General features: G+C 28.0%; 1 protein-coding gene across 1 annotated transcript in view; it reads right to left on the bottom strand.

Moving 5' to 3' along the window:
* Positions 1–13,625, bottom strand: part of LOC123260390 — a 30,137-nt gene extending 16,512 nt beyond the window's left edge. The window contains exon 1 of the mRNA XM_044721462.1: positions 13,542–13,625. Within this exon, the coding sequence (XP_044577397.1) occupies positions 13,542–13,558 (17 nt within the window). The 5' untranslated portion in view covers positions 13,559–13,625. The remainder of the gene's footprint in view (positions 1–13,541) is intronic.
* Positions 13,626–14,441: the final 816 nt, after the last annotated feature.

Here is a 14,441-nt window from a genome sequence, read left to right as displayed (position 1 = left end):
TCCCGAGAAGAAAAATTAAAAATAGTTGATTCTATTAAAAACAAAAAATCGAGCAATAGTAAATATCCTCGATTTACTTTAGACAGGAAAAAGCTTGAAATAATGTCGTCTAAAAGTATAAGTGATTTTGTGACTCAAGAATCTCTCACTATTTTTGATAAGTTTAATTTGACGTGTGAATTTCTAGACATCGACCCTGATTTGTGGGAAACAGATCAAGAATACATTACATGCTGCGAAACTTTCAAAAAACTACGTGTTGTCAATGATACTGCACGGAAAGAAATACATTGCGGATATCCCTATGTCGTTGTATTGCATTGCTATAAACCCTATGCATATAGGATTATCTACTATCCGAACAAAAACAGTTTCACTGTAAAAAATCGCGCCAAGTCCACGTTCATAAGACTATTAAGAAAAAGAAATTTGTTTTTTTCTTTACAAAAATATCTAAAATTAAAAAATCCAAGTAACCGATATGATTGTTTATGATTTTCGGAAATTAAAAAAAATTTTGTTACAAATTTAAAAATTAAAAAAAAAATTTGGAACATATTTAGTGTGCGCGGTTGCAAAATATTTTACTTTTAATGAAATTCGTAAAATCTATTTACTAGGACTTTAAAAAAATTTAAATACACAATGACGCACACCAAGTACGTTCCAAAATTTTTTTCTTAATTTTTAAATTTATAACACAATTTTTTTTAATTTCCGAAAATCATAAACAATCATATCGGTTACTTGGATTTTTAATTTTATATATTTTTGTAAAGAAAAAACAAATTTTTTTTCTTAATAGTCTTATGAACGTGGACTTGGCGCGATTTTTACAGTGAAACTGTTTTTGTTCGGATTTTAGTATTTTTGTAATTGTAATAAAAATATACACTTGGTACCAACTTAAATCTCGCGGTGGTTGAAGTTTTTATAGCAAACTATCCCATTGAAACAACAGTTTATGTAAAAATAATTCCAGCGCACCCTGGCGGGTGTAGATGCAAGCTGTGAAATATCTTTTTTTAACTGTAGTTTCCCATCTAATGAAGAATTACTATGCATTCTCGAATTATTTAGTCTGTGGCAGATCACTTTGCCCATCGAAAAAAAGTCAGGATCGAAATTTTTGCGTTGCTATAGTTTGTGCTGATTAAATTTAATAATTTCAATTAGATTAATTGTTATAAGTGAATATAATTAATTAATAACAGTCAAATAAAGTATGAATTACTGTTATAATATACAATTTAGGAAAAAAAGTACCGTAGAATTAAATAAAATTTTGCAACCTCAAAATACCGTTCTGCTTACAGTAAACATAGTCGGTAGTCTGGCGCTCCGTTTACAGCAGATTTGAACGGAACTTGGCGCCAGATTCTACCGAATCTGTGGATTCGCTATCTACTATTCGCTATGAGTGTGACTGCAGCGCCAGTCAAAATATGAACTACGGAAGGCTGTCAGAGTATGTTTTTATACGTATGTCAATAGCAAGAAATATAAAAATAAATAAATTTTATAAATAATTGTAAAAAAAAAAGTTATAAAAAATATGTGACAATTTTATACACCGATAGAAGGATTTGTTTGTTAATGAATATTTTTTAACTGTTAGCAAATATTTATTTAAAATCAAAAGCAAAAATAGCATTTTCTTTTGACACTTTTTATAATCCTATAGCTGGAATACATGATAATAATTCAATTCACTAAATAAATTAACCTTTTTAATATTTATAAATACAAAAGATAATTATGAGCTATGATAGAATTCGGTATTTTACAATAAACGTTATTATAATGTAATATAATTAATACAAATAATTTATAAAGATGATTTTTGTTTATAAGAAATCTTCATATCATATGATATTACAAGCAAAACAAATTCACTCAACAAAATATTTATTAACTGTTAATAAATATTCGTTAACTATTAATAAATAGTTATTAACTATTAATAAATGTACTTTCCTACCAAATAAATATTTATTGAATGTTAAAAAATATTTATTAAAGTTTAATAAATTAAATAATTGTCTTCAAATAAATTAAATTATTAATAGTTAATAAATCCTTTTATCAGTGTAATAATTGCAGTTTTGTTTTTTAGTTAAACGAATCAACAACAAGTACGTATAATGATAAAAAATAAAAAAGATTGCAGTAAATATTTCTGCTGGTATTTTTTAAGACACAACAACTCTGGTGTCTCATTTTTTTTTAATTTATTAAAATTAAAACAAAATAAATACTTCCACGTGTACTTACTTACAATTTTAGGAATAATAGCCTCCCGTAACTCCGAAAGTAACCACTGCGAACGCTTCAGTCGATTTCATTTCCCCTACCATGGCTTCACTCAGAGCGAATACTGTATGGTACCAAAATCTTTGCGTCTATTACACGGGCGCATAGGAGGCTTGACGTGACAGCATTGCCGCCAGCCCCATAGTGCATCGCAGATGTCGCAATGCTACTAGTTTTTCCCGCGATATTACTTAACGCAACAATCAATAATTCTATCGAATTACGGCCAATATTTCATGGGTACAACTACTGTACCGACATAAAAATTCATAAATTAGTAAAACTACTTTGAAATTAATTGTAACATTAAACTAGTTTAATACAAAATTTTTAAATATTTTTCATCGAACACACTGATAGAAGGATTTGTTTATATTTAATATGCTTTATTAACTGTTAATAAATGATTTTTTAACATCATAGGATTTAATGAATATTTATTAACAGTTTATAAATTATTTATTAAATGTTAATAAATATTTGTTAACAGGTAACAAATATTTATTAACAGTTAATAAGTAATTTGTTTAGTACAATTTATTAACTGTTAAAAATATTTATTAATGGTTAATGAACATTTGTTAACTGTTAACGAATATTTATTTAAAATAAAAAGTAAAAATAGCAATTTCCTTTTGACACTTTTTATAACCCTATAGCTGGAATACATGATAATAATTAAATTCACTAAATAAATTAACGTTTTTAATATTTAAAAATATAAAAGATAATTATGAGCTATGATAAAATTTGGTATTTTATAATAAATGTTATTATAATGTAATATAATTAATGCAAATAATTTATAAAGATGATTTTTATTTGTAAGCCATCTTCTCTTTATATCATATGACATTGCAAATTGCAAGTGAAACAAATTCACTCTACAAAATATTTACTAATTGTTAATAAATATTTCTTAACTATTAATAAATACTTATTAACTATTAACAAATATACTTTCCACCCAAATAGATATTTATTTAATGTTAAAAAATATTTATTAAAATTTAATAAATTAAATAATTGTCTTCAAATAAATTAAATTATTAACAGTTAATAAATCCTTCTATCAGTGCATAACCCATTCAATTAATTAAACTAATTTTGTTACTACTCTAATATCAGCATAAGAGATATAACAATAACGGATAGACTGTTCTGCCAGGAGCATCGTAAATGTCGCCAGTCACTATGGGTCTGACGCCCATAGTGACATTGGCGTATCAGCTATAACTATTGTTGATGTTACTATTCCCACCATAGCCAAATCATCTATGCTGACGATTTTTATATCGAATCAAAATCTTCTAAACCATACAGTATAGTGTTCACACCCATAGTGACATAGTGATATCCGCAATGTATTTCTTTCCGTGTGCCGAACGATGTGTTGCACTAATTGAAAAATTTAACGAGTTTGGTACATATGATGAAGATCAGAAACAATATTTATTATTAATGGTTCAACAATGTAGAAAAGACTTTCCTACGTGTGCCAAAAAACTATATTCAGCTTTAAAATCTTGATGTGTTTTAAATAACATTAGTAATTATTTGAAATTTATTAACTTGTTTTTTATAACTATTTAAATGTTTATCACATTTCAAGCATTTTACATAATAACGTAACCTTCTGTATATTTTGATTAAATTTTTGTTGCTTTTTTATGAATTCATGTGTTGTTTTTGTATTCATTATGAGTAAAAAATCATACTAATTTTAAAAAAGTTCTTAGTGTAGGGAAATATAATGGTAATAAATAGAAAAAGTAATTCTAAATAACATTATGAGTTAGTATTTATCAATTTCTTACGTTTTCCGGTATAAAAATGGCTGTAAATTCATTAAATATTGGTTGGATAACTTTTTTTTTATCAGTCAGTCCTTTTTTTCTTCCTACTTTTGGCGGTTTGCTCGAAAAATTAAAAGAAAATATATTTTTTTCAAAAACTGTACTTTGACGACTCCCACCGGTGAACCAGTGCGAGTTAGACAAAAAAACTCTAAGGCTATTGAAGAGCGTGAAATTCCCCACAAGGTCCATAAAACCGATTTACAATATTGTAAAAGTCGGGTAAGCATTAGAAGTTTGAAAAAAAAAAATTTTTTTTACAGACATTTTAAATGGTAAAACTTTAAATTTTCATTGTAAGTACTTAAAATTATTGTTAAGAGCTCAAACTTAGTAAGAATTTCTTTTTCTATATGTAGATTAATATTTTGCATGAGCACCGAAAAAAAAACAATTTTGCGGAAATGAACCACCCTAATATATATATATATATATATATATATATTAGGGTGTTTCAAAAAAAAAAAAAAAAAAATTTTTTTTTTTTAATGGTGTTGAAAAGTTGAAAGTACATTTAAAAACAAAAATTTTGGCGCCTATTAGAGCCCTTAATATTAATATTAAGGTTTGCCTCAATTCATTTGTTATTTTTCTATTTAAATAACACGAGAAAATTTTTTTTTTTTACTTTTCAATTTTAATTTCTTCGGAATGGCTTGTTTACGCAATATCCAAGAAAGAGGTCTCATAGGAAATTTCACGCTCTACAAAAAACGTTTGAGGGTCAAAGTTCCTCAGATCAACCGTTTCAAAGATATTTGCAATCAAAAATAACACCAATCAAAAATTTCAAGTATTTTCCAATAAAATTGCAAAAAAAAAATCATACTTTATATTGATATTGTTTTTGTTTTTGTAAAATCAATTGAATTCTGTTAATCTGAGATTTTAATTTTTTTTTGCTTATTTACTCCTTACGAAACTCACAAAAAGTACAAATACGTAAATCTAAAGGTTACAAATATCAAATAAATGATTTTTGGGTCTCTTTTATAACAAATTAATTTTATATTTCATAAAGTTTATAAATTTTTGTAAGATGAAAATGTAAAGTTCCTGATCACACTAACTAAACAAACACTCATCATTGTATTTTATTAAAAATGTTAAAAAAATTATAAATATATTAAATCAATTCAATCAACTATAAAATTTGATTAATTTTTTTCATTTAAAAAATATTGAATGAGCTTTATTCAGCCCCGTCGATAAAAGTAGTATATTCGTTTGATTTGAGTAATGTAGTTAGTAAGCTCTGTGTTGGTAAGCTTGGTCGTTCAGTACCAATTTCTCTTTGTTGCTCTGCTTTCAATGCTTTGTTCTATCTTCTCGTCATTGTCTTTCTTTATTGATACTGATTGTTATTTAAATTCGTTATATTATTAATTTAATTTGCTTATAATTAAAATATATAAGTTATAAATTTTATGATCACAATGGTGAAAACAGTGTACTTGATTGGTGATATATTAAGTGAATTTGGTGGAAAAAAATTACCTTCATTGAAAGAGGTTATGTCACTTTTATTTTATTATCTCAAAACGAAAAATTTTTCAGTGAAAGAAAGCATATCAACCACTGTCGACAAAGTTTTCGAAATTTGGTGTGTGGCACAAATCCCGACAAGAGAGAAAAGATCTGCTTTTTTAAAACTAACCTCAAATCACAATCGATGGAGGAATTTACAAAAAAACTGTAAGAGGAAAAAGTCAAAATCTCAAAAAAAAAAATGAATCCCTTTTTCGGGACGAATTAAATAAACTATTTGATATAGCTCATGCTGATGTGCTAAATTTACTGGATAAAGAAAAAAGATTATTTTATTTGGGACAAAAATCTTCCAGTCGACGTGGTTTTATTTCATATAATTCTCAACCAATTCCAGAAGATGTTGAAGATATGGATGTTGATGTAAGTGATGAAAATAATAACTACAGTAATAGTGATGCCAATAATGAAGAGAACATTGATATCAATTATAATAACAATAATGATAGTGGTACATTTGATGTCGGAGAGTTCGGTAATGACAATGTTGACTATTCTTGTACAGTTGAGACTGATAATGTTGTTAATCATGAAATATCAAGTCAAACATCTAAGTTATCCCAGAAATCTTTGGAAAGTAATACTTCTCGTATAATCTCTGATTATGAAGATGAAATTCCAAAACAACAAGTTCCTAAAATTGATCTAATGACACCAGAACTTGCTGCGGCTTTGGATAGAGCTAATGTGAGTAGTAGGTCGGCGACTTACATTTTTGCTGCTTTATTATCTAGCCTAAATATTGATTGTGCAAGCGTAAACTTCAGTCATTTGACTATTCACCGAGCACGGGAAAAATTTCGCAAAGAAGCGACGTTAAATCTGAAAACTAATTTGGAAACTGATAATTATGTGCTACAATAACTATGTTCACAGGAATTCGGGACAAAATAAATAAAATTCAAACCATCAATTTGATCTTTGTTGTACGTTTCGTCCTTTATTAGGACTTCATCAGCAACTAAAATTAAAAACATAAATATTATAACCTTTCTATACATATAAAAAACATATAACATATTTATATGTATAGAAAGGTTATAATATTTATGTTTTTAATTTTAGTTGCTGATGATGTCCTAATAAAGGACGAAACGTACAACAAAGATCAAATTGATGGTTTGAATTTTATTTATTTTGTCCCGAATTCCTGTGAACATAGTTATTATATTAATTTTTCTGGACATAATCTGATTATTTATATTATGAGCTACATTTTGATGGAAAACTGTTGTCAGATATTACAGGTATAGAACAAGTTGACCGGCTTCCTATTATTTTATCATCATCAGGTAAATTTCAACTGTTAGGAGTCCCCAAACTAGAACCTGGAACTGGACAAAATCAAGCTTCAGCTATTATTACAACAGTAAAACAATGGAATATTAATACTGATAACATCAAAGCATTGTGTTCTGATACTACAGCGTCAAATACGGGTAAATTACTTATTAATTATTAATATATAAAGCGTTTAGTTATAGTAATGTTAAATGCTAAATTCTCATTTTATTTTTACAGGAATCAGAAATGGTGCGTGTGTATTAGTAGAAAAGGCTCTGAATCGACAACTGTTATACTTGCCATGTCGACACCATATTTTTGAAATTATTCTTCGAAGTGCATTTGAAATATACTGGCCTGCTTCATCTGGCCCAAACGTTCCAATTTATCAGAGATTTAAAAAGAAGTGGGATGAAATTGATCAATCAAACTTTACGGCTGGTATTTATGACCAAGAAATTTTGGAAGTTATAACACCAATCAAAGATGAAAAGTTGAAATTCGTTAATAATCAAATAGAAGTAAAATTTTTTAATCCAGCGCTAAAGAATTATCAACTGATGTTAAAGTGAAACATGAAAATTTATGAAGTTCCGTATAATCATCCATTTTACACTTAATAATTAACCCCGTTGTAAATAAAAATATTGGAAATCAATTTCACATGATTATTACACTCTTAATCATCATTAACGATTACAATTGCATTTGTAAAATATTTTATAACTTTTACTTCACATTAAGTTGATAATAATTAATGTTCTTTACTTTGAGGTTGCAATGTAATTAATTTTATTTTGACTTTGAACTTTTTTTGTAGATGGATCATTGTCGTGACGATTACCGTGAACTCCTGCAATTATCATCGATATTTTTGAGTGCTACTACCACAAATATTACATTTAAGCGTCCTGGAGCCGTCCATCATGCAAGGTGGATGGCTAAAGCAATATATAGTTTAAAAATTTTTTTATTTAGAAATGAATTTCATCTTACTAAATCAGAAATAGCTGGATTACGAGAACTTAGTTTATTTATCATAATATTCTATTTAAAAGCTTGGTATACTGCGCCGTGCGCTATAGCAGCACCTAATAATGATTTAACTTTAATTAAAGAATTAATTTCATATAAAAAATTTAATAATACTATTTCACGGGCATACTCAGAAAAATTAGCCGATCACTTGTGGTATTTAAATAACGAGTTGTCTGTTTTATCTCTCTTTGACGAAACTGTTTCAGTTGAAACAAAAAGAAGAATAGTTCATGCTTTAAAAAACTGTGAAACCAATGAAACTACAACGAGTCGTTTTATAATCGATAAGAAAAATTTAGAGTCATTATTAAATAAAGATCTTAGTCAATTTGTATCTACGAGATCGATAAATCTGTTTAAATCGTTTGATTTGTCGTATGATTTCATTGATGAGGATGTAACTTTGTGGCCTCAGAATCTAAATTACAAAAGAAACTTGGAGTATTTTGAGAAACTTCAAGTTGTAAATGATGTAGCAGAACGCGGCGTGGCATTGATAGAGCAGTATAATCGATGCTTAACGAAAAATAAAGAATAGCTTCAGTATTTATTGCAAGTAGTGACAGAAAACAGAAAACGATATCCTAATTGCAATAAAAATAATTTTATAAAACTGTAATATTTTCAAGTTAGAAAAAATTTTATGAATTGTTGTTAAATATTGTTTTTTGTTATAAAGAATTGATTGTTTAATAGAATTTATTAGTATTTGGTAGAAAATAAAATAAATTTGTTATAAAAGAGACCCAAAAATCATTTGTTTGATAATTTTAACCTTTATATTTATGTATTTGTACTTTTTGTGAGTTACGTATAGAGTAAATAAGCAAAAAAAAAATTAAAATCTCAAATTAACAGAATTCAATTGATTTTACAAAAAAAAAAACAATATCAATATAAAGTATGATTTTTTTCGCAATTTTATTGGAAAATATTTGAAATTTTTGATTGGTGTTATTTTTGATTGCAAATATCTTTGAAACGGTTGATCTGAGGAACTTTGACCTTCAAACGTTTTTTGTAGAGCGTAAAATTTCCTATAAGACCTTTCTCTGGGATATTGCGTAAACAAGCCATTCCGAAGTAATTAAAATTCAAAAATAAAAAAAAAGTTTTCTCGTGTTATTTAAATAGAAAAATTACAAATGAATTGAGGCAAACCTTAATATTAATATTAAGGGCTCTAATAGGCGCCAAAATTTTTATTTTTAAATGTACTTTCAACTTTTCAACACCATTAAAAAAAAAAAAATTTTTTTTTTTTTTTTGAAACACCCTAATATATATATATATATATATATATATATATATATATATATATATATATATATATATATATATATATATATATATATATATATATATAAGCAACTTTTTTTTTTTGTTACCGATAAACTTGAAAACTACTGGATCGATCGGCATGAGACCATGACCATTCGACGCGGAATTAATTGTAGAAGGTTTTAGGCTATTCATTTTTTGAATTCCATCAACCCTTTACCATTTTTTTTCAAATTTATGTGGATAGTCATTTGTTTCTGCTACTAAAACAAATGAACATCACTTCTTCTTCATATTAGAGCGCATAAAGACCGACAAAATGTCTGTCACTTCAATGCTTATAAACGCGTTTCCACACACCCTCCCACGCACTCCCACACATCTACCCACGCATCCACAAGGTTGTGACATGAATTATTGTCTATAGCAACGGTTTTGTTAATTTATTTCTAGGTTATGTAAATATAGCATTTATTTACGCTACTATCTTTTGTTTAAAAATTATTCATCTTTCATAGGTTATGTAAAGATGTCATTCATTTACGCTATCTTTTGTTTAAAAAAAAAAAAAGAATCTATCATTTAATCGATTGTGTTTTGTTTAGTATTTATTGGTTATAATACGTTTAGTATTCGTTAGTTAGTTGAATGAAGAAGAGGGCCTCCAACTTATAAAAGTTAGTATAATTAATATATTCACGTTGATTATATATTTTATTTTAATCTATATATATATATATATATATATATATATATATATATATATATATATATATATATTAGGGTGTGCCAATTTTAGGCGACTTTTCAACGAAAAAACAGGCTGAAAACTTGCATGAAGGTGAGACAGAAGCCTGTTCAAAGCGGAGCTCTTAATATTAATATTTAGAGGTCTCCGTCCCTAATTTTTCATTCCCCATTTAAATAACATAGGAAAAAAAATTCTTTTTTTTGTTTATTTTTTTAGCTCGTCATACGCACCTCATATAAATAAGTTCATATCATATCCTTGTAGAGAATTAAACGCTCTATAAAAGAAGTCTCTTACACTTTCTTCATAAAGACAGCTGTTCTAAAGTTATTCAGACGTAAACTTCTAAATGTATAAAATTTTGATTTTTCAAGTATTAAACTGATACAAATTAATTTATTACCGTCTTAAAAATTATTTTTATATGTAAAATTGGTTCTGATGCGCTAACATTTCCATAAAGCTAAAAAAAAAATTACTCATGTATCAAATTTTTTTCTTCTTTATTTCATTTACTGTAAGAAAATCATGACCCGAGTTGAATGAATTAAATTTTTAAAAAGTTTCACGGAATTATCAATTTATTACTCTACACGGAGAGAAAAGATAAGTTTGGAAAATCAGATAAGTGCACGTCTCATAACGCTCATTTATCACAAAAAAATCTGGAAAATGGTTGACCCTAAAGGCCATCCCTGCAACTTCCGCTAATTCCATATCTAAGCGCTTAAAATTGCACTTATGAGGTTTTTGAGCACTTCAAGTCAAAAGTCTGATAAAAGTTTCATAGAACACTATTTTTTAAACTTTCGAAGTGCAATAACTCTTAAATGAATCAACAAATAATCGAAAAAAATGTTTTTTTTTTTACATAACGTCGACATTTCTTTTGGATTGTTATTGATGAAATAAAATAATTTTCGGTGTCTAAAAAACCACGTCGATTGTTGCCAAGAACGTGAAAATCGGTTGATTGGTTGATTGATCGGTTCGAAAGTTAAAAAAATAGTGTTCTTTGAAACTTTTATCAGACTTTTGACTTCAAGAGCTCAAAAACCTCATAAGTGCAATTTTAAGCGCTTAGATATGGAATTAGCGGAAGTTGCAGGGATGGCCTTTAGGGTCAACCGTTTTCCAGATTTTTTTGTGATAAATCAGCGTTATGAGACGTGCACTTTTCTGATTTTCCAAACTTATTTTTTCTCTCCGTGTAGAGTAATAAATTGATAATTCCGTGAAACTTTTTAAAAATTTAATTCATTCAACTCGGGTCATGATTTTCTTATAGTAAATGAAATAAAGAAGAAAAAAATTTGATACATGAGTAATTTTTTTTTTAGCTTTATGGAAATGTTAGCGCATCAGAACCAATTTTACATATAAAAATAATTTTTAAGACAGTAATAAATTAATTTGTATCAGTTTAATACTTGAAAAATCAAAATTTTATACATTTAGAAGTTCACGTCAGAATAACTTTAGAACGGCTGTCTTTATGATAAAAGTGTAAGAGACCTTTTTTGTAGAGCGTTTAATTCTCTATAATAATATGCTATGGATTTATTTATATGAAGTGCGTATGCCGAGCTAGAAAAATAAACAAAATAAAGAATTTTTTTTCCTATGTTATTTAAATGGGAAATGAAAAATTAGGGACAGACACCTCTAAATATTAATATTAAGAGCTCCGCTTTAAACAGGCTTCTGTTCTCACCTTCATGCAAGTTTTTAGCCTGTTTTTTCGTTGAAAAAAAAAGTCACCTAAAATTGGCACACCCTAATATATATCAGAGATTTTCACCTATATATTGAATATCACGATTTTTCTGGAACCATAACGCGTAGAGATTTGAAATTTTGTAGGAATATTCCTTTCGCCGAGTGGAGGTCAGCTAAGAACGGATTTTACGAAATTCCACCTACAAGGGTAGTTGCGGGGGCGTTGACAATGGAAAATTCCCATTTTTAAACTATAGCTCCTATCGACTCCAAATTTAGTAGGAATCTCCTATATATGATGTAGGAATGATCTACGAGCGGATTTTATGACAATCTATTCCAAATATGGATTGCGGGGGTGGGCGTTAACAATGAAAATTAAAAGTTTCCAAACTATAGCTCCTACAGACTCCAATTGGGTAGGAATTTTCGCTAAGAGATGTAGAAATAATATACGAACGAATTTTAAGATACCTCACAGGAGTTTGCGGGGGTGGGTGTTAACAATTAAAATTTTTAATTTCCAAGCTATAGCTCCTATAAACTCCAAATTTAGTAGAGGTCTTCTATATGTGATATAAAAATGATCTAATAATGGATTTTACAACGAATCAACTTCAATAATGATCGTGGGGGTGAGTGTTAACCATAAAAAATCTTAATTTCCAAAATATAGCTTCTAAAAACTCTAAATTTGGTAGAAATTTTTATCTCTTATGTAGAGATCACCTCAAAATGGATTTCAATAAAGTCTACTTCCGATAGGAATTGCGGAGGTGAGTGTTAAAATCTAAAATTTTTATTTCCAAACTGTAACTTCTACAGACTCCAAATTCGGTGAGAATCTTCGTGTATGATGTCTAGTTCAGTTAAGGGATTACGGGGGCGTTGATAATGAAAATTTCTCGTTTGTAAAATATAGCTCTTATAGACTCCAAATTTGGTAAAAATCTTCTACATGTGGTGTAGAAATAATCTAAGAACGGATTTAACGACGAATCACCCCCAATAAGGATTGCGAGGGTGGGTGTTGACAAAAAAAAAATCTTAATTTCCAAAATATAGCTTCTAAAAGCTGTAAATTTGGTAAGAATCTTTTATTTGTCATGTAGAGATCATCTCAAAACGGATTTCAATAAATTCTACTTCCGACAGGGATTGCGGGGCTGGGTGTTAGAATTTCAAATTTCCATTTTCAAACTGTAACTTTTACAAACTCGAAATTAGGGTATTTCCTGATATATTTCGGAGTGAGAGGATTCATTTGATTATTTATAGGATTTTTAACAGGAGATTTAATTGGGCACTTCCGGCCAAATTTTGAATTTTCACCGGAAATGCCTAAACTAAGCTTCTGTTAAAAAATTCTATGAAAATCGAATACTTCGTTTCACCCCAAAATATCTCAGGAAATGCCCAAACACAGCCCCTTTTAAAAGCGGTACTCAAAATTCCAATTTTAAAAGGTTCTCCACGGGAGTTACATTTTGGCACACCCTAATATATATATATCTATTTCTTCAACTTGGCTGATTTGTGTTTTTAAAATTCGCGTGGACGTAAATATTAAATTTTATTTTTTTAAGCCAAAACTTAACTAGACATTCGCGTAAATAACGAGCTTACTTTTATTATACGGTGTCTCGATAAAGTTGCCATCCAGTTTTAACGTTTAATTAAAGTTTTAAATATAAAAAACTTACGGTGCTGTGTTCAGTGAAAATAAAATACAAATAAATTAATTTACTTACTAATTTAACTTGTACATTTTCGTAACAAAACTCGATGAACTGTAACACGTGCGACTGGCGTGTTATTACTGTTCACGCTCAATAACGGTGTGCTGGCGTTAAGTACTAAGCACACCGTACCCATTTCGGTCATAATCGTTTCAATTCTTTTGCGAAATAGTTGCTTTTGAATTTGCTACCTACCAATTGTTACTGAGAAATTTATTTTTACCGCCGAATATATTTTTAAAATAATGAATAGTCAATACGCAGTATTTGTTAATTATTTAATAATACTTATTGCAAACTTAAAGTTTGTCGTAGCAAATAGTTACGATTTAAAGGAGTTATTAAGGCAAAAACGTTATCTCGTTTATCCAAATCCACTCGACAGCGAAACTAAAGTCCAGGTAATTAATATATTCAACTATGTAATCGATTTATTTGAAGTGAAATCATATTCAATGTCTTGAGACCATAATCCGTAATCCCCATCGTGAATAAGATTGTGATAATTTAGTCTATAGTCTTTATTCTCTACAGAATCGGTAAATACTTTAAGCTACTTACAAATATTTATATCAAAAGTTATATCTTGCTGCTGAAACTCACAATCTATTGAATTAGCCACTAAATAATTAAATAATGCAACTTTAAATCCGATAAAATGTCTTGCAAAATAATCGCGTTTGTTTTTTTGTTTAAATAATAAATTTTTTTTCAGTAAAGCTTAAAGAGCTGATTGAGAAAATTAAATGAATTTTTATTGTTATTATTATTATTTCTTCTGGCTGTAAGGGGATCTTGTCCTGCAGCTATCTTATAAATAATTACAAATATAATTATTATTTATATTATTAAGAGAATAAGAAAAATTTTGTCTCCTGGATAGTCATATGATTAAATTGGTTTTTTTATCGA

This window comes from Cotesia glomerata, linkage group LG3 (genome assembly GCF_020080835.1).
Source record: "Cotesia glomerata isolate CgM1 linkage group LG3, MPM_Cglom_v2.3, whole genome shotgun sequence".
Classification (NCBI taxonomy): domain Eukaryota; kingdom Metazoa; phylum Arthropoda; class Insecta; order Hymenoptera; family Braconidae; genus Cotesia; species Cotesia glomerata.
The sequence above is the reverse complement of the archived record's forward strand: the minus strand, read 5'-3'. Positions and strand labels throughout refer to the sequence as shown.